The 19,970-nt window shown below is 46.1% G+C and overlaps 1 protein-coding gene across 4 annotated transcripts in view; it reads right to left on the reverse strand.

Annotated features, from left to right (window-relative positions):
* The window catches only part of utrn (utrophin), a 67,468-nt gene that overhangs the window by 43,039 nt on the left and 4,459 nt on the right, over nucleotides 1-19,970 (reverse strand). For 3 of the 4 annotated variants that reach the window (XM_037245035.1, XM_037245040.1, XM_037245034.1), the window contains 44 exons: nucleotides 17,704-17,765; nucleotides 17,525-17,617; nucleotides 17,036-17,113; nucleotides 16,683-16,775; nucleotides 16,452-16,624; nucleotides 15,585-15,700; nucleotides 15,332-15,498; nucleotides 14,116-14,337; nucleotides 13,804-13,985; nucleotides 13,431-13,581; nucleotides 13,227-13,346; nucleotides 13,004-13,105; nucleotides 12,824-12,931; nucleotides 12,564-12,743; nucleotides 12,326-12,489; nucleotides 12,140-12,257; nucleotides 11,978-12,065; nucleotides 11,650-11,894; nucleotides 11,411-11,570; nucleotides 10,824-10,942; nucleotides 8,663-8,800; nucleotides 8,437-8,550; nucleotides 8,156-8,311; nucleotides 7,910-8,080; nucleotides 7,188-7,388; nucleotides 6,986-7,120; nucleotides 6,415-6,564; nucleotides 6,167-6,328; nucleotides 5,970-6,101; nucleotides 5,659-5,832; nucleotides 5,409-5,564; nucleotides 5,077-5,247; nucleotides 4,552-4,731; nucleotides 4,329-4,457; nucleotides 4,094-4,264; nucleotides 3,897-3,953; nucleotides 3,665-3,808; nucleotides 3,288-3,425; nucleotides 3,124-3,210; nucleotides 2,642-2,815; nucleotides 2,398-2,570; nucleotides 717-867; nucleotides 476-651; nucleotides 53-188 (listed from right to left, as the gene is read on the reverse strand). In XM_037245035.1, the coding sequence (XP_037100930.1) occupies nucleotides 53-188; nucleotides 476-651; nucleotides 717-867; nucleotides 2,398-2,570; nucleotides 2,642-2,815; nucleotides 3,124-3,210; nucleotides 3,288-3,425; nucleotides 3,665-3,808; nucleotides 3,897-3,953; nucleotides 4,094-4,264; nucleotides 4,329-4,457; nucleotides 4,552-4,731; nucleotides 5,077-5,247; nucleotides 5,409-5,564; nucleotides 5,659-5,832; nucleotides 5,970-6,101; nucleotides 6,167-6,328; nucleotides 6,415-6,564; nucleotides 6,986-7,120; nucleotides 7,188-7,388; nucleotides 7,910-8,080; nucleotides 8,156-8,311; nucleotides 8,437-8,550; nucleotides 8,663-8,800; nucleotides 10,824-10,942; nucleotides 11,411-11,570; nucleotides 11,650-11,894; nucleotides 11,978-12,065; nucleotides 12,140-12,257; nucleotides 12,326-12,489; nucleotides 12,564-12,743; nucleotides 12,824-12,931; nucleotides 13,004-13,105; nucleotides 13,227-13,346; nucleotides 13,431-13,581; nucleotides 13,804-13,985; nucleotides 14,116-14,337; nucleotides 15,332-15,498; nucleotides 15,585-15,700; nucleotides 16,452-16,624; nucleotides 16,683-16,775; nucleotides 17,036-17,113; nucleotides 17,525-17,617; nucleotides 17,704-17,765 (6,317 nt within the window). Of the gene's footprint in view, nucleotides 1-52; nucleotides 268-475; nucleotides 652-716; nucleotides 868-2,397; nucleotides 2,571-2,641; nucleotides 2,816-3,123; nucleotides 3,211-3,287; nucleotides 3,426-3,664; nucleotides 3,809-3,896; nucleotides 3,954-4,093; nucleotides 4,265-4,328; nucleotides 4,458-4,551; nucleotides 4,732-5,076; nucleotides 5,248-5,408; nucleotides 5,565-5,658; nucleotides 5,833-5,969; nucleotides 6,102-6,166; nucleotides 6,329-6,414; nucleotides 6,565-6,985; nucleotides 7,121-7,187; nucleotides 7,389-7,909; nucleotides 8,081-8,155; nucleotides 8,312-8,436; nucleotides 8,551-8,662; nucleotides 8,801-10,823; nucleotides 10,943-11,410; nucleotides 11,571-11,649; nucleotides 11,895-11,977; nucleotides 12,066-12,139; nucleotides 12,258-12,325; nucleotides 12,490-12,563; nucleotides 12,744-12,823; nucleotides 12,932-13,003; nucleotides 13,106-13,226; nucleotides 13,347-13,430; nucleotides 13,582-13,803; nucleotides 13,986-14,115; nucleotides 14,338-15,331; nucleotides 15,499-15,584; nucleotides 15,701-16,451; nucleotides 16,625-16,682; nucleotides 16,776-17,035; nucleotides 17,114-17,524; nucleotides 17,618-17,703; nucleotides 17,766-19,970 lie in introns of those variants that run through there. The other variant, XM_037245036.1, reaches the window with a different exon arrangement.

The raw sequence follows: 19,970 nt of genomic DNA on the forward strand, positions 1-19,970 counted from the left end.
GTCAGCCTGCTTTTTTTGTCCCCTGAGGAATTGAAATTGAATTGTGACCTACCTTGAGCTCTTTGAGGTTCTGGTCAGTGGAGGAGACGGGAAACGTGACCAAAGCGTTTTCCGCCTGCTGCAGCCACGAAGCCAAATCCTCGCTTCGCCTTACCAGGTCGGCCAGGGCTGGATTGCCTGCCGCCAGCCTGCATGCACACAAGCGTAGTCGACACATTCTTTACCCAGATTGCCATCTTGAGTTCCCTCCAGGTTGCAGACTAAATCCTGGAATTTATATTTAAATTACCATTTGCGTCTAATTGACGGCGGCGATAAGAAAACAAAGAGGATAGTCGGGAAGTGCTGACCTGGACCGCTGTACCACACCGGAAATTCTAAACTTCTAATTGTTATCCAGTTACGGAAATTATGGCGTTACGAGCCTATATCAACATCATCATTTACATAATAGCCGCAAGGTTTTCATGAATACCTTCGCTGCCGGTCCGCCACCTGGCGCTTCACGGCCCTCCAGCGCTGACTCAAGGCGTGGAGTTTTTCTTCCAGCAGAGGGCCGTCCGGAGAGGACAGCTGGCCGGTGATGCGCTCTCCTGTTCGGGTGAGGTTGGTCAGCACGGCCTGGTGACTGACGAGGCCTTCCTCGAGCTCCTGCAGAGAGATATGTAACTTTGCTGTCATGGACATCTAAACAAGCATCAATGCCTTCCACTGACCTCTTGGTGGCACCATGCCGAGTCTAGGTCCAAGTGTCCCTCGGGACCGACGCTAGCTGACAGCAGCCTCTCGGTGTCGGTCAGCCACTGGCTCATGTCATTCATGTCGCAGTGGAATTGCCTCCACTCCTCGACGGCGCGGTCAAAGCTCCTGCACAGGCAAAATTTGACCTTATTTATTCATTTTACACATTATAGATGCATTGTAGCGAGAAAAAAATGCAAGCTCAAAATGTAGAGGAAATACTGTGCATATCAATTACCGTATTGGCCCAATATAAGACGACCCTGATTATCAGACCACCCCCTCTTTTTCAAGACTCAAGTTTGAAAAAAGACTTTTTGAACACCAATTTTAATTTTTAAACAGAAAAGAATTACAGTACATCTGAAACAAACGATTATAACAATATATTCGAGAGAAAAAGCATGTTATTTTGCCTCATTCTAATCATACAAAAACTGTCTATCACATCTTAATATATGAACATTTAAATACGTAAACCAAAGTGCAATCACATTTGTAAATGAATGGCTTCTGGTTTTTGAAATGTAAATAAACCAATCTACTGTGATAAAACAACAAAATTGCAATAACTGCATTAACCATCAAAGTGAAGTCTAACTGTAATTGTAGTCTTGAAACAAATCTGAATAAGGAAAAACATTGCAATAAAATAATGCAAACTGGTTTAAACTTGAGAGTAGCTGAGATCTGTCATGTCAGAACATTACTCCTCACAAACATCCTCAGTGTCACTGTCCACGTACGCGCACTCCCTCCTGTAGAACTCTTAAAAGCGGCCACTCTGAGGACCACGAAAAGCTTTTCTCTGATTGTGAGCATTTTTAGGCAATCTTTTTTAGCTCTCCATCTCCGTACATTACACTCTGTGACACCATATTTCACAGCCGCTCTGCAATTGTTTGAAGACTCTGCCTCATTTATCACCATTATCTTGAAGTTTGGATCATAACTTCTCAGCTGCCGGTTAACCTGGCCGATGTTCGACCCACTTTTCTCCAGATTGTCGCTACGTTTCTCCATTTTCTGTTATCTCTGTTATTCTCTTATTTTCTTCTCTTTTCTTTCTTACCGCTATTTTTTATTTTTGTTCTTCGTGGTACCGCTATTTTTATTTTTATTCTTCGTGACAGGGGTTTGCTTTGGCATGGGGAGTTAAGTTCAGCATTCGCTTTAAAGATATCTGGCGCCATCTAGCGTTGTGAATGGGTATAATGTCTAGACCCCGAATGTAAGACGACCCCCACTTTTTCAGTCTTATTTCAATGCAAAAAAACATCGTCTTGTATTCAGGCCAATACGGTAAGTGTGAGGAATATTTTAAATCCACTTAAAAATAGGGAAACATCACTTAACTCCCCTCGTAGCGGAGAGCAGAAATTTGCATTCCGAATAAATCAACGGGAGGCTTCAACTGCCCGATTCTCGATGGTTTTATTTCCCGTAGTGCGGCAAATTTAATCGAGAGCAGTGAGGAAACGTTTTGGATGGATAACCTTATACGATGAACTCCATTTGTTTGGTTTTTAATGATGCCCCCAAGTTGGTGTGATTACTGTGAGATCACCTTATTGGTTCTGCTAATAGTATTTTTTTGCATCCATTTGTGACTCCGAGGCAATTAAATCTGCTCTGCTAGTGAGATGGGAAGCTTACCCTTTCCGCTGGTTGTACATGCGGTTGAGGCGGTCCCACTCGGCGTTGAGTTGCGTGAGTGTGTCCTCCGTCTGGGAGACTTCAGCGGACGATGCGTGCCGGATCGTGTCCGCTTGGCGCTCGCGGATTTCGGCCACCTGCTCACCCAGCCGCTCCAGGTTGTTGCTGATGGTCTGAAGGAAAGAGACCATTGATGTTATGCATAACAAATCACATCAAGGAAATTCATTTACGCCGGACTGACCCTGAGCGTGTCCTCCTGGCTGGAGAAGTCTTCATAGAGCCCGCCATTCAGCTCGGAGGAGTTGAGCAGTAGCTCATTGTCGGCCATGGCCAGCAGCGTTTTGTTGACGTCCAGCAGGTAGCTTGATGGGCTCCGCGAAGAAAGGCGGCCTCTGTCCACCACTGACTGCACCTCCTGCAAGACACGCAGACGAAAAAAAATAAATACCACCGTGGAGTTTGAACACACTAAGAGTTGTAAAAATTGGAGTTTGATCATATTTGTCATAATGTCATAATGTCAGTGTGCCTCAATCAAAAAGTGCCCTATTTGGTTTTCTAGTAATCACAGTCATATATTCTTTATCCTCTGCTGACTAATAGTAGTGCTGTACTGCCCCCTGGTGGCCACGACGGGCATACTAGAAAGAGACATTTAATGGTGCACTTAGTGTTTTCGGTCACGCTGAACTTGAATAAAAGCGATCTTCAAAATGAGCTCACCTGGGGCGGCATGTCTCTTATCTGCTGCGTGATCATGTGGGAAGACGAATCTAAATCGTGCCGGCTGCTTCTCAACACCCTCAACTCCTACAAACACAAACATACAAATGAAAAGCAGAACACAAAGGGTGACATTTAAAAAAAAATAGGTGTATGTGTCTGACCCTGTGCGAGGAGTACTGGTTCTGGAGCCGGACCAGCAGGATCCTCAGTTCCTCCCTCTGGGCCTCGTCAGACGTTTGCTGAAGCAGATCCTCTCCTCGTTTCAGCAGGTTTTCTACGCTGGCTTTCTCCTCGTCCATCTGGCCACCAGACAAACCAGGAATGTTGAATCATAAGCTTGAAAGACTAAAGAGAAGAAACGTTCCTTCCCAGGGCAAGAACAGGTTTCCTGACTGGGACATTGACCTCGCTTCTGATAGGCCGGTTCAGCACTACTAGCATGATTGGCGCCATAAACTTTGATAAGGAAGACTTTGTTTCGGCTGCGGCCTTCATAAAGAAAAACACATCCAAGTTCTCAGATCCAGTGCAATGCTACCTTGTCGTCATCGGAGATATTTGCAGGCTCCTGCTGCAGAGTCCTAAGCATGTCCTGGAGCTTGACCAGGAATTCCTGCATCCCGCTAGTGGGCGGGGCTTCAGTCTGAGTCTCCACAGAGGTCTCCAGGTCATGAAGAGCATGCTAAAGGAAAATCAAAATCTGGGAATGAATTCTGTTTTTTTCATGCAAATTATAATGTTGAACTGTCAGTTTCAATCTGTAGTTGCACCTGCTGATGTACTTGCTGACTCACGTCCAAACCTCCTGACTCCAAACAGGTAATCATCTGCGTGAAAAGAAGAAAATTTTCAATATTCTAACATTTATCTCGACTATGTGTATGGTTGCAAGAGGGGGGAAATTTCCACTGAATAGAGGCGAATCTCGAAAGTCGATTACAAATCAGGATTTTTGATTTTTTTTTACCTGAGCGGTTTTGATGTGCTGGGAGACTTTGTCGAAGTTGCAGTTGAGCTCGGCCAGTTTGGGCTCCACGACATCTCGGCAGGCGGTCCCGCGGCTAGTCATCAGGATGACGGCCTGGTCCCTCACGTTGTCCACGCGCATTCCCACGTCCTCCAATTCCTCCAGCATGTTCTGAGCATGATGGTTGGACGTCGTTTGCGCCCACCAAAATTGTGCACATTGAAAATGATTTTACCTTGACCACCTTCTCCCGCTCGGCCGGCTCCAGCCGCTCCGTCTCATCCAAATGGATCTGCGTCTGGTAGAGCCACGTGCTGATGTGGGCCAGGTTTTCATCGAAGATTTCCACCTCGTTCTGGTGGCTCTGTGTCAGTAGATAAGCTTGGTGAAGCAGCATCTGGCACACGATTTTATTTATTTTTTTCCTTTCTTTCAAAAATAATTATTGTCACACTGACCAGCACGGCACTGAGCCAGTCCTCGATCAACGTGCGCACTTGGCCCCAGGACTCGTTGAGGCCGCAGAGTTTGTCCTCCAGCTGCGTCTCGCTGCCTTCCACCAGTGCTTGCAGCGCGCCGCTGGTCTCCATCAGACCGGACAGCTCCAGCTGGCGGTGCTCGGACTCCTTCAAAAGGCCCTGGTGATGCCACCAACCGCAGTTTAGTCTTTTATTGCCATCATAAAAGCTATATCATGATAACGGTAGTAAAGCATGGAAGAAGCGCTCCTAAGCCTCCAACTAGCTTACAGTGCACCCTACTGGCCAAAAGAAGAGCTGCAGTGAAAGAAATTAATTAAATTAATTAATTTATCTTATATGATAGGACCTTTTTTTTGCTTATATATATTCTCTTAAAAACCTTATAATGCAATAATAATAAATAATTTCTGGATATATGACAAGTGAAAATAATACTTTCTGAATAAAACTCAATACATAAAATAAATGAGGTTTTAATAATTAGTATGAGCATGTTCTCACGTTGGCCCAGCCAATCTCTGCATCGATGTCTGCCGGCATGTCTCCGCTGCTGTTCTTCTGCTGGAGCGCAGCCTCGCTGGTGGTCAGCCACTCCTGCAGGGCGGCGCTCTCCTTGTGGAACTTCTGCGACAGGGACAAGGCCTTTTCTAAGTCCTGCTTGCGCTCTGTTACCTACAAGGAAAAAAAGAACGCACATTAGACTACAGGTTACAGTCATCGTTGGTGCCACTATAACTTCTGTTAGATGATTTAGCATTTCATAGCATTAAGCAAATTTTTTTAAATGGACATTGTGGGTTTTCGCCTATTGGTGTGGGTTCGCTGTACTGTACCTGCGCCCCCAGGTTGTTGTAAAGCAGCTTGAGGGCAGTCAGCTGCTCATCCATGGCTTTGGGGTTCTCTGTCTGCTGTTTCTGCACAATCTGCCGACCTGTTTTTATCACTGTCTCCACCTCAAGTTTCACCTCACTCAGCAGCTTGTACAGTGTCTGCACAGCCATGAGAAAGGGGAAAAAAGTCAGAGATAACCTGCACAATTTGTCAGGGTCCCCACTGGGCGAATACAAAGAATTCCTGTCACACCATGCAGCCATTGAGGTGGGGCTGGATCTTCTCCGGCTCCAAATTCCGGACATCTAGAACGTGGAGCTCAGCTTTGGCGCCATCCAGAACCCTCTTGCAGTCTAACATGCGCTGCTCAAAGTTAGCAGGCTTCTGGAACAGCTGGTACTTTGTGGAAATCTCACGTAGTTTCCTCTGCATTATAACAAAATAATAAGCAAGAAAAAACAATTTTATTTTACATATTAAATTGCTAAAGAATAAAAGCAACTAAGATGTTGACATGCAGTGCCAAGAAGACACCAGGAGCTCAGCTTTGGCGTCAGTATTACCTGAAGCTGATCCAGCATGGTGCCACCTTTGGCCGATTTGCCATCGACGACCGGTGGTGGCAAGTTGGCCACGTTGCTCTTCCGCATCTCCTGCACTGTCACTTCGTGAGTTGCAATCTCGGCCCCGATATTCTTTTTAAAAACAAATCAAATTCAAAGCAGTCCAAATTCAAGACTTACTTCTACTGTGATGTTACCTGTGCCTCCTGCGGAAGCTGGAAGGCGTCGATGCGGTCGGTCAGGTAGGACGTGAGCGTGTGGTCCAGTTGAAAAAGCGACTCCTGGAGGGCTTGGAGAGCCTCTTCGTTCTCCTTCAGCGTCGCGAGTTGCTGCTCCAGGCCAGTCTGCCTTTTGACAGCCTGCAAACCGGAGGTCAAGAGTTCATTCAAATTTGGCTCCTTTTGGTAGAAACGAGAAGAAAGTTGACGTGAAAAAAAAAGCTCACCTGATGGTTGAGTTGCTCATAGCGTGAATTAAACGCCTCGAGTTTCTCCCCGATGAGCTCATCCAGGATGCCGCCATCGATCAGCGTCTGACCAAGCTCTCGGATCTGTGTGCGGTTGTCCGCCGGATGACGGAGGACAGTCTCCAAGCCCTGGCGAGCGATTGGACGAGCAAGTCGAGAGAGTGAGAAACACGGCAACGACATCGAGCAATGTTGAGAACAATAAGAACCGAAAAAAAGAATGATCAGCTTTTATATAAGTGAGATTCTTCAATGGATTTTTTTTTTGTCTTTAAGAATCTTCATTATCTTTTGGAACAATGGCGCAGCACAGGGTGAAGCACAGTGTGACGCTAAGTGACTTTGACAGTGATGCTGCAGGCAGGCTACAGATATAGCAACCAGCCAGACACAGGCTGGGAGCTCGACACTCCACGAGAGCACAAAGACAAAAGTCTTGGGACACTCTTACTGGGACATTGTGGACAATTCTCGTCATTAAAGCGTTTTTGGATCAAGCAACAGACGGTTTTATTGAGAAGGTGCGAGTGTGTCCGCCAGATGTTTGTACCTCGAGTGCTTCGTGAACCACCTCGGTGCTGTCTGGTAGACTCTCCGTGGCTTGGAGTTTCTCCTCCACGGTGTTGAGCCAGCCTTGCTCAATGTCCAAGAAGTGCAGCAGCTCCATCCAACATGACCACACCTCCTGCATGACATGCGACATTATACGGACTGTTTCAACGATGCCCAAGCAGATTGGCGGGCAGGTTCACCTCCAGGGTGTGGCACTTGCTCTTGAGGCGGTCGCAGAGCTTCTGGTAGTTCCCCAGAACGCCCTCCAGTTGTGTTGTCAGCCCTTGCCTGCCGCTCCCTCCGCCACCACCCGGGGGTGCCGTCCTGGACACCAACATGTTGATGCTGTCCTTCAGGATCTTTACTTTCACCTCCTTCTGTAGCACATCCTCTTTAGCCCTCTGTTAACACATGAGAGTCACAGCTTGATTATCTTTTTTTTTTTTTTTTTGCTGCTGCAACAGTTGTAAACAGGTTAACACTAAAATGCTAATTTCGCCGGCCTGTCTATGGCATTTCACATTGTGTTAGTTAAAGTCCCAAAGTCCCAATGGTCATCGTCACACACACATCTGGGTGTCGTGAAATTTGTCCTCTGCATTTAACCCATCCCCGTCTGATTTTGATCCATCCCCTGGGGGAGAGGGGAGCAGTGAGCAGCAGCAGTGCGGCGCTCGGGAATCATTTGGTGATTTAACCCCCCAATTCCAACCCTGCCAAGCAGGGAGGCAATGGGTCCCATTTTTATAGTCTTTGGTATGACCCGGCCGGGGTTTGAACCCACAACCTTCCAGTCTCAGGGTGGACACTCTACCACTAGCCCACTGAGCTGGTAGCATTAAGCTATTCCATTTTCGTAAAACAAAAAGTTATGGTTGAGTGAAAATGGTGTGTTCCCGGTTCAGTGTCGCCACCCCGTCACCTTCATCTCATCCAGCGCCGTCTCGAGCTCCTCCGGACTCTTATACTCAAAGTCCCTCATTAGGAACTCCTCGTCCACTTGAGTCATCCACTCCTGCATCTCCGCCAAGTCTTTCTTCAGGTTCACCTGTTTCTCCTGACTCTCTAACAAACGATCCTGCTGGCTCAGCAACTACAAAATAGGTTGAAATTTGAAAGAAAAAAAAAAAAATCTGAAATCTCCATTTCCAACTAATAATAACCTCACCTGTTTCGAAAGCGATTCAAATCGACCTCGGAACTCTGCCGCCGTTTGCTGCTCCCACTTGGCCAGCCCCGGTATCGCGGCCGCATGCACGGCGCTCACATTCTCGTCCATCAGCTTCAATGCACCTTGCACCGACTCCATCTCGCTCACATACTCCTGCATCAAAGTTGACCTTTTTTCATATTGTTTTGTTTTTTAATTCGACAGTATTTTTTTAATGGCGATGTGGTTCAAGTGATATAAATCATGTCCGTTGAGGCTAACAAATGGATTCATCTGACCTTGCAGTGACTCAATTCTTCTTGTAAGCTGCGTGCGTCACTCGACCTCGTCGCATCTCGGGACAAAAGCTCCTGAACCGCCTCCAACCAACTTTCCACCTCCGTTATCCTCCCCTGAAGGCAACATCACCAAATTATTCTACTTCAGTACAGCAAACATCTTTGTCATGGCTTCAGGTGGGTCTGGAACCCAGATGATAATCATAAACAAGATGATCTCATCTACCTGATTGTCCTTCATGCTTCCCAGAATGCACTTGAGTGTTGCCAACCCCTCACGGGCCTCGGTGGACAGCTGAGTCCATCGTTGCTGTTCTGCAGGATGGGAGGCTTGCTGCATTTGTTCAATATCCAGACACAAACCCTTGAGAAGCAAAACAAAAATATATATTTTTTTTTAATTGTTAAAAATAAATTAGAAATTAATTTAAATGAATTTAAATTGTTAATTTAAGAGCACATTGACTGGCTGCAAGCAACCTATTTCACAAATATATACCGTAATTTTCGGACTATAAGTCGAGGTTTTTTTCATAGTTTGGGTGGGGGGGCGACTTATAATAAGGAGCGACTTATGTTTTTTTTCAAATATTTAAAAACAAAAAAAAAAAAAAGGTGAAACCACGATAAACGAACCGCGATGTAACAAGGGATTACTGTAATTTGAATTTCAAGTGACGTCAGCAGCGTGACGTCAGCAGCGCGACGCGGCGTGGCGCGGCGGTTGTTTACAAAAAGGACAAAGATTGATCACGGGATGACGAAGATGACGAAGGGCCCCACGTACTACCGGCATCATTAGCGGCTTTGTTTCTAAGTGACACGGAGGACGAAGAGTTTGAAGGATTTAAGGATTTGGAGTGACACAGAAGGTTTGAAAAACTATTATGGGTTTTACGCACGCCCGGTCCTACTCTACGGAGCTCTCTTTCACCTGCGTGGTTAGAAGTCGGGGGCCGGCGCTCGGCCGGGTGGCTGTCCGGGGACGGTGGACGGGGCTCGGACATGGCTTTTAAGCACGCCCGGTCCTACTCTACGGTGCTCTCTTTCACCTCCGTGGATGGAAGTCGAGGGCCGGCGCTCGGCCGGGTGGCTGTCCGGGGACGGTGGATGGGGCTCGGTCATGGCTTTTACGCACGCCCGGTCCTATTCTATGGATCTCTCTTCCACCTCCGTGGCTGGAAGTCCACGCCGCCACACGCCTGGAAGTTTGTTTTGTTAAATAAAGAGCCGTTTACCAAACAAACGTCTTTCCTTGTACTTTGTTAACGCTACAATCTAGTTATATACTAGATCTGTGGAATAACGACGAGGCTGACGTCAGGGCGCACGCGCGGCGTTGTTGACAAAGGACGAGGAATTTGATCGATGGATTTAATGATTTAGAGTGCACAGATGGTTTGATAATATTATTGCTTATATAATAGTTATATATAGATATCTAATTTATATATCGTTATATGGGCCTGTGGAATATTTTGAAGTGCAAGCGCCGTCAGCGGCGCGCACCCATTGTTGACAAAGGACGATCGATGGATTTAATGAATTGGAGTGACACAGATGGTTTTATAAACGTGTTATTTATGTAATAGTTTTTTTTAATAACTCTGAATGTTACGTCAGGCCCGTTCTCAGCTCTTTGTTTGTGTTTATGTCACGTTAGCATACCTATCCTTTAGCCTGTTGTTGCTCGTTCATGTCTGTTCTTGGTGTTGGATTTTGTCGAATAAATTGCCCCCCAAAATGCGACTTATACTCCGGAGCGACTTATATATATTTCTTTCCACTTTTTTGGGCATTTTATGGCTGATGCGACTTGTACTCCGGAGCGACTTTTAGTCCGAAAATTACGGTAGTTCCTTGATTTCAGTTACGCTAACTATTTGTTTACAATTTTTATCCTCCTTAATGATTGTTTCACGAGACTCGATATTGTCATGTTCCCTTGACACTGAAATGCATGTTGCATATCAGGGCATGGTGCCCAGAATGTGACCCGACCGCCGCCATAACAAGAGCTCAGACTGAGCTGCATTCCAGCACAGGATAAAAAGGACGAAGAGGGGGATAAAAAAAAAAAAAGTGAGCTTGCTAACAAAAGTGGCAAAAGGGAAGCTGAGATAAAAAAAAAACCTGATTTGATATCTGTTTCCAAAAGTAGTCCAGCAAATGAATACCAAAGTACAAATACCTGACACTTAAATAGAGTCAAACTACTGACGCCAACAAACATGTACAAACATGCGTCCCTTGATCCAAGGGTCCGATATTGTGCAGAATGAAGCGAGGGGCTGAAAAAGGCAGTTGAGGGGGGTTGGAAATTATGATGTCATGGATGGATAAACATACTGTGCACACACCGAACACAAAAAAACTTGTTGGTTCACCTGCGCTCGCTGCACCGCCGCCTCGGTGGTGGCAACGTCGCTGACTCCTCGTCTGAGTGCGGTCAGCCTGGCCTCCAGCCCCTTCACCAGAAGAGATCGAGCCTGGATGGCCTCCAGAACTACAAATTGGATCAACGCGTTAACGTGACATTCCTGCTTTTCCACCACTAGTGGGCAGCGAGATGTTTTGAGTCGTGTGCACGTGTTGTGGCATTTCCCAGCCTGTTTTATGTTTGACAGCTTGTATATTTAACACAGGCCGTCATTACGCTGCTAAGGAAACAACATGAAACACAATCCCACGACATTCCTTCTACTCGTTTTTCTTCGCAACTTGTCTTCATTAGCAGGTGATTTACATACAGTAAGTATGTCATGGGGAGTATTCATGAGGAGATTTTCTGTGGCTTTTATCCCACTTTTATCCAGAAGAAGGCAAAGAATACAAGCACACACCTGGGCCCGAGGTCTCCAGGTCTCATGTTACAAAAGTCATTGTAGCGGAGAGCATGGCTTTCTTACTTTTGTTCATTTAATTTTGGTAAGTTCCTGTTTGGGCTGTCAGGCAAAGTGTGATTTGGACTTACCTTGGCTGGCCTCCTGCTGTTTGGTTTTTAGTCGCTCTAAGGTGGAGGCGTGATGGGCTGACACCACCGCAGTGTTGTCTTTTAAAGGAGGCAGCGACTCCACATCTGCACAAATCTGGTCCAACTGTGTACTCAATGCACTGAGGGGGACCAGTCGAGACTAAAGGGACACGCACCATAAAACTTGGATTCCGTTTTTGTTTTTTGTTTATATCCCCCCCCCCATGAGATTGCTGTACCTGACATTCTTCACTCAGGTTCCGGAGTTGGTCACTGTCACACTTTTCTACTGCACAAGTGGTGTCCAGCCATCCATCAAGTTCATCCAAGACCCGATCCAGTTTGCCGAGCTCGGCCGACAGCGCCGTCAACCGAGTCTGGCCGTCAACTCGGTCGCAAGCCGCCTGCAGCTCCCCCGCGCAGGCGTCCAATTCGGTCTGTATCAGATCGATGTCGGCCCGCACGGAGTCCATATGCACGCCCTCTGAAGGCACACAAGAAAACGTTTTATAGAAATGAAGATATAGAAAATGTGAAAAGATCAAATAAAATGAAATCATGACGAACCTCTCCCCAATTGCTCCATCAAGCCTCGACCTTCCTGGATGACTCCAGCGACGGCAGGCTCCTTCGCTTTGAATTCCATCTTGTGGGCCTAGAAAGTCCAAAGCTCATGTTTAACCGGCGCATTGCAACTTGTCACTTTCTTATCTTGCGGCCTCATCCAACCTTGAGCTTTTTCCGTAGCTCCTGGGGATCGCTTGTTGGTTGAGTGGCGGCTATCGCTTGAGCGGACGCCTTCCACTTTTTGATCCAGCCCAGATGGTCGGACAGTTTCATTTCAAATCTGCAAAGTGAGAAGATTACAGTGCGCTGTGAAGGCTAATTTCAAAATAAAAGCCTAGCCGTGCTTACCCCCTCCTGACTTCCATGTCCGTGTCCACCAATCGTTTCTTGGGAGGGGCGGGAGGGGCCAGCTCCTGGTCGGTGGCTGAATCGCCGGCAGCCATGGCGATTGTCGTCATGACGACACGCTCATCCACCGGAGTCATCCCAGCGTCAGTCATGGCTTCCATTACCTTGGTTAAACAGTGACTCCGTGAATGAGAAAGAGCCGAAGACAAATGAAGCATTAATTAACAATATAAAAGACCTGGAAGGAGCAGTCTTCCAGCCTCTGCACCAGGTTGTCCCATCGATGGGCCAAATCTTCAGTGTCCGCCTCAATAGCAGCTCCGGCCTCGCCGCTCCGTATTAACGACATCACATCCCGGCCAGCGTCAGAAAGTTGATCGAGGGTCCTCCTCTTCTTTTCCATGTCCCCCTTAAGAATCTAGACATTTTCATAACATGGCAGTTAAAATTGAAAGCTGGGTAGGTGAGCTCCAATTCAAGCTCCCACTTTTTACTTACAGCTAATTGGCGCACTTTTGCATTAATTTCACTTGCGTCCTTAAAAGTGCTCCGCTGCACTTCACACAAGACCTCTTCCCTTTCTTCCAACCATGCTCGGAATAAATTCTGCAGATGTGAAAGCAGAAATGGCTTTTAGAAAACACAATATTAAATAGAGATTGAATAAGGACGTTCTACCTGATCTGACACGAGTTGCTGCCACACCACAAAGACTTCCTGCAGCTTGTGCCACCTCTCCTCTGTCCAGCGACAAACGGCTGCCCAGCGTTCACCCAAAGACTAAATGAAAAATCTTAAATTATAAATAATCGGAGGAATAAATGGCCTCATATTGTGCCTCTAATCTGATTTTTAAAGAAACCACCGCACCTGAGGAAAAACAACCAATAAGGTAACTTACTTGAAGCTGCTCCTCCAGGGCAGCGGTGGCGCTCTCGCCGCTGTTCTCGTCCACCACAACCACCATGTGCGTGAGGGAGTTGACCTTCACCTGCTCTGCCTCCAGGTCATTCTGAAGCTCCTTTGACAACCAAAAATGTGTCATTAACTTCCAACAGAGATTACCAGTACGCTCTTTGCCCTTAAAAAAAACAAGTCTCTTTACTTTATGTTGTCCGATTCGTTCCTTATACTCCTTGATGTCTTTTGCCGGTGACTCCGTCTCGATCTTTCTGATGCGGTCTTCTGTCCGACTCAGCCAATCGGAAAGCTGCTGGAGCTGCTGCTGCTGGAGTTCCATTAGGACTTCATGGAGCCTAGAAGAGAAAGGTTGTCTTTGAAACATTTGACACATTGATAAGGGATTGACTGGCACAAGCCTCGGGGGGGGGGGGGGCTTATCAGTTGTCACGTTCACATAGTTTGCAGCCTTGCACATTCCTCACAGTTGAAAGCCATAAACATCTCAGACTGATGACCTCAATCCCGCGGCGTATATCCGCCAATCGTTAAAACGGCTTCAAAAGGTAAATCTTTACCTGGCTTGGCGGTCCATGCTGGCCACGCGTAGGCTCTCCCAGCGGGAATTCAGCAGGCTCATCTGCTCCCGTATTTCATCCTCCACCTCTTCTGACAGGCTGCCCTGGGCGATCAGTTGATTGCCGGCTTGTAGCACATTGCCCACGCTGCTCTGGTGAGCCGTCAGCTCCATCATGAAGGCCTTACAAAAAACGGTCACAATTTGCCAGGGAAATTAGGAGAAGCCATTTTGTTAGGGGTTGCAGAAATTACAGACTCAAGGCAAATCGTTATTTCAGACCATTCTAGTTCATTTTTTTGCCTCCTTTCACCTCGTGCGTATGAAACTGCTCTTTGACGCCCTCCACGTCGTCCATCACCTCGTCCTGAATCTGCAGGGCGTCCTCGGCCGACAGCAGCCAAGTCAGGACCTCCTCCAGGGTGGTCTGGTAGGTGTCCAAGTCGGCTTCCAGTACACTGCCCTCCATCTTCCCTTCGAGCTGCGTCAGGGGGTCGGGGGTCTCTGGCTGGGAGCTTCTGCCAGTGTCCCTTAGCTGCATATTCAAAAAAACACGACAGATATTTGACTGTCTATGAGCATTCAAATGCTAACAGCTGGATTAAGCTCAGGTCGATCTGTCACATCTGCAAATTTATTTGAAATACTTATATTTATCATTATTATTACGTATATATGCATTATTATTATATTTAATAATATTAGTTAAGACTATATTTGTGTTTAGCTGGCAATTCCTCGACATTGCTTGTGCACAAAAGGTCCTGTAATATTATTTGTTTTAAAAAGCTGACTTTTTGTTTGCTTTGTCTTTCGCATTTGGTGATGTCTCATCAACCGCCGCCGAGTTTTAAAATAGAAGCATCGATTAAAGGAGGGAGAGGCCTGAAGCGACTGCTCTGAGGCATGCGGAGAGACCTGCCCTGCAGTTGGACTAAGAAGTATGCGAGCCTATTATGGAATGCCGGGAGGTGGCTCCAGACTTGCAGGGCAGGTCAAGCCGCAATCGGTCCAGAAATTATTATGGTTGTCAAAAGTGCGAATTTGACATATCAGACATGAAGAAAGAAACGCTTGTTCACATTTAGATGAGCGGGCTTTCAAAATGTCCCCAATTTGTTGAAATCTTTTGCATGCAGTCACAAGGCAATACTTTGCATCAAAGATTGAAATGAGGGGTGGGCAACATTCCAAACAAAGAACCTCTATTCTGTCCTCCAGCATGGTCACAAAAGCGGCATGACGCATCACTTCCTGTGGCGGGGGGAAGCATGCCAGGAAAATAACCCCCCCTCCAAACACACACCAATCAGATGCAATGAAAGTTTTCCAGCACTCTTTCTAGGTTGTGAAGTGTGAGGCCAGAAACAATAAATAAAACTTACGAGGTGCTTTTGGGAGGTTCTGACAACACCGCAGATGTGATGATGTGATTATGGTGGAGGAACGCCCACACCCACCCAAAACTCAACAGCGTGACCTCGACACTTTACTGTGTCGAAGTATCAAAACAACCCGTCGAGAGTCACCTGCGCGCCGAGGCCTGCCCCCGAATCCTCGGCCTCCGCTTTGAATCTGCGCGGCAGCGTCTCCACTTCTCGGACGGCCTCCATGCTGATGTCTTTGGGCAGCGCGGCAAACAGCGACGTCACATACAGGAGAATGGACTTCTTATCTGGCAGCTGAACTGCCACATCTGGAAAAGATAGCATGACACCGTGAGAAGATGTCGTGAAATTCTGGATGTAAATTTTATGCTACAGTTCGGAAGGGCCACCTCACCTTCGGGATCCAGTAGCCTCTCGATAGCCAGCTGGTCTTTGGCTACAGTGAAGGCGTGCTCCAGACGCTCAACGGGCCTCATTCGGACCACACCGTCCCAACTGAATGCATTTGGCCTACAAAAGAAATTGATCACATTTACAATGGACAGCATGAAGAGGAAAAGACTATGAGAAAGGAATGTACGGGATCGGTCATCCGCCTAACCCTGGCCTGAGTCTAAACCAACACTGACCTTTCTCACAACTCAAAGTCCCAAGAGTGTGTGTGTTCAACAACGAGGGTTACAGAACTGTGAGGGGGAGGGGCTAACGAATACCCCGATGCTCAGCTTACTCGCTTTTTCTTACGTACACACAGAAGGGCAAGCATGCGCAAATACAAACAGGGCAGGTGTAAATAGGGTAAGTCAACATACACAAACAGAAGAGGAGACCCAGCCCCCCACCTACGCCCACTTCTTAAACTCCCCACAGCGGGCATTTTTGCATCTGATGGAAATAATATGCAAACAGACGTTTTTGTCCGTCAGCAAAAGTCTCACTTAACGTCATTTGCTTAAATAAGACTCCTCCTGTTTTTATTCTTTAGTTGCTTTTGGTGCAAAAAACAATTGATATTTGAACACAAATGGTGCAGCAACACATGTGGGCAGACAAAATAAGATAATATATATACAAATAAAATAAAATAGAAAAATATTCTTTATCCTCTACGAAAAACGACTAACTTGCGCTAAAAACTAATTACAGCTATCAGAATTTAAAAAAACTAAAGTCAAAACAAAGAAAATATAAATTCGAAACTAGAGCAGGATCGAGGTGGATGAAGTTGCCATGACGGCGGCACTTTGGGCATGCTCCTCACCTGAAGTGGTGCAGGATGGCGTTGAAAGCCAACCCGTCGGCCCAGCTGGTGGTGAAGTTCAGGACGTTGACCTCCAGGTAAGCGCGCGTGGACTGGCGCACCCAGCTGAGCAGGATCTTCTCGCTGTTGTTCTGTTGCAGGCTGGACATGACGTCCTTCATAATGTCTTTCACCTGTACAAATGAGGACGTTTGAAAGTCAGCATTCGTATTTCAAGACGGGTGTGCTCACCTGCCAGTGAAGAATAATGCTCCAGATGAGTCCCAAAGTTAGCTTGTGGTTGCCGTCGACGATGTCAGTCCCACCAATGTTTACCAGATCCACCTGAAAAAGATTAGCAGTGCAAGAAAAAGGAGTTAAAATTATAATGCATCGCTGCAGAGGTTTGAGCGAGATCATGTTTGACTTATTTGGCGAGGATCAAGACAGGTCATGTGTTTAGCTTGGTGACACCTCGCTCTACCGCAGCGTCCACCTTTCACCCCGTTTCTGTTTCCAATTAGCCTCATTCTTCCGCTTCGCTAGCATCTCTTGCGCCATGTCCTTATATGTCTCCCACAAAACATTTGGCTTGACGCACTCACGTTATTCTGATGCAGAACTTGAAGCACTTTGTTAACGTTGTTGAGCGCGTGCACTCTGGTGGAACCTCGCTCTTTGGTCTGAAGAATAAGAAACACGGCACAATCAAGGACGATTGATTCCAGTGCCGTACCGCGCCAGTCTTGCAACAATCACACGTACGTTGGGAGGAAATGACACCAAATGGGACATTCAGAAAGAGACAGCGCTCACGAGCAAAGCAGTCGACTGAACAATGTGAGCTTCTACTTGATCAATGCCCTCAATTGGGAATTTATGGAAAGAATGGCGGGTTGAATTGCAAGCAGCTGCAAATCTTTTTAAAAGGCGTTACGCTGACTGACAGAATTGTAGCTTGATTGTTATTCCAGCGCCACAAGATTAAGCGTAGGAAGCGCAGATCCAACGGGTGCTTTCTGCAGCTGCAGGTATCAACTTGGAGATGGAACGGAAGGGGAAAAAAGAGCGGGAAGTTCAGATTGGCAACGGACCAGGACGTGGCCAGTGAGGCCCTCCAGCAGGTCTAGCAGCTTCCTCCCATCCCTCAGATCAGAAAACATGTCCTTGATGGTCATTTTACCCTCCTGCAAAACATTCACACCACATCGTATATAAAATAAAATAAATTAAAGCAACAAATGTGTTTTGTCAATGACGGTACAATTGTTACCTTTGAGAACTGTGCATTTATCCACTTGGTGAATGTTTTCTTCTGCACCAAGTCGTGTTCGTCTGTGTGGGCAAAGGAGGGGGGGCTTTTAATACATGAGTGTTAATTATAGTCATTCTTTTTATACATATATAACCACATAGTATGTCGCTAATTAATTTCAAGACATAAAAGCTCCAGCCTGAAATAAAAGGGCACATTAAGAGGAGGCTATTAGTGGTGAATAACCACTAATTCTTCAGACTGGAAAAAGCTATTTTGTGTGCTTTTACTTCTGTTTAATTGAATCCTTCCTGTGCAGAAGAAAAAGGAAAAAAAAGTCAATTAAGTTGTGCGTGGAGAAAAAAAAAAAGCTCTTCACAGAGGGGAAAGAAAAAAAGTGTGTGTGAGATTAAGTGCTGCTGTCATGACACACCACCAAGAAGCGAACAAAAGGTCAAAGGTTATGATCACCAGACCCTGCAGTTGTCTGCTTCTTTGTGGCCACTGGCTGGAAAAATAATCATGTGGATGCCACCAATATACATAAATAGTTAATAATTAGTTAATAAAGCTCCATTTTGCTGATACAAATGTGTTGTACAGTCTCTGCGCTGCCCCGATGGCCAAACAGGAAGTCGAGATTGTATCAAGGCGGCGTAATCCCACTGGTGTATTCCCACGGCTCACTTGGCACACACGCGTCTGCGGTTTACTGGACGTACCCAGCGTTTCCGTTGACACGGCAACTTTTTAGCTGTGCGTGTAACACTAGCGGAATGTTTGCATGTCGATAATTTCGATCTAGGGACAAATTGGAGTGACGTCGCCGAAATGAGAAAGGACCTTCAACGTCAGGGGTCGGGAACCTATGGCTCGTGAGCCAGATATGGCTCTTTTGGTGACTGCATCTGGCTCGCGGACAAATCTGACATTTGTTTACACAATTGAAGTCATAAATAATTTTGTTATATTATCAAAGTAAAAAATGGACCTACTGAAATCAAAATGTTAAATTAGCTTTCAAAATATAAAATATTATCACGTTTGCAATCCATCCCATCTGTTTTCTACCGCTGAAATCCACGGTTGCGTCATATCAGCCAATCCCAGCTGCCCTTCGGTGTACAGAAGGGTGACGCCAGGTCGGACAAAAAAAGCGCGAATTTTATTGGACAATACGGGGTCGTGAGAGGTAAAATTCGATCCGCTTTATTTAAAATTTCAGCTAGCTAGCTGGTGTGTGCCAGGCAAGCAAGAAAGATGGCGAAGAGAAAAAAAGATGACGATTACCGAACGTTTCAGAGTGAGTGGACCGAAGAATTCGCATTTGTGGAGAGAGGAGGCTCTGCTACGTGCCTCATATGCGATGACGAAATTGCATCCATGAAACGCTCCAATATCAAGCACCACTTTGAGACACAACATGCTACATTTGCAACCAAATACCCAGCTGGGGACAGCAGAAAGAAACCGTGTGAAGAGCTCCAGAGGAAGGTCCAAGCTAGTCAACAGCAACTCCATGTATGGACCAGACAAGGTGACTTTAATTCAGTTAGTTTTGCTAGCGCATTAGCAATTGTGAGGAACGGAAAGCCATTCACTGATGGCGAGTATTTCAACATTTATGCTTGATGTGGCTAATGAACTTTTTGACGGCTTCACGGATAAAGAAAAGATACTCAAACGGATAAAAGACATGCCTCTGTCAGCAAGAACAGTTCACAATCGGGCCATTATGACTGATGAGAGCCTCAACGCCTGCATGAAGCTTAACCTCACCGCCTATCAACTGGACTACAAAGCCATCAGCAAAACGATGCAGCCCCAGAAGTCTCTCACTAATGGTGAGGGGTTTTTTCTAGGCTTCAATATAAAAACGTTATTAAAAAGAATACATTAGTACACTCAAATAATTGTTGGTCTTAATTAAAATACATGCATTTAATTGTATTTAGCCTATCGTTTTTTTTTTTTTTTTTTTTTTTTTTTTTTTTTAAATGGTATGGCTCTCACGGGAAATTATTTTTAAAAAATGGGCATTCATGGCTCTGTCCGCCAAAAAGGTTCCCGACCCCTGTTCTGCGTTATTATATTCGTCCTACTGCTCGGTTTTAATTTCCAAGATGGAAGATTTCATAACCATACGCAAAACTTCATTGGGAAGCCGAAAACGGTCAGCTGGAAAAACACAACACATTTTATATGTGGACAAATCTCATGGCCTCAGGCAGGGGACAGCTGAGGTGGAAACCCAACAAAGTAGACTGGTTTCCACAGCAACGTCA

The sequence above is a fragment of the Syngnathus acus genome, chromosome 24 (assembly GCF_901709675.1).
Source record: "Syngnathus acus chromosome 24, fSynAcu1.2, whole genome shotgun sequence".
Taxonomy (NCBI): Eukaryota; Metazoa; Chordata; class Actinopteri; order Syngnathiformes; family Syngnathidae; genus Syngnathus; species Syngnathus acus.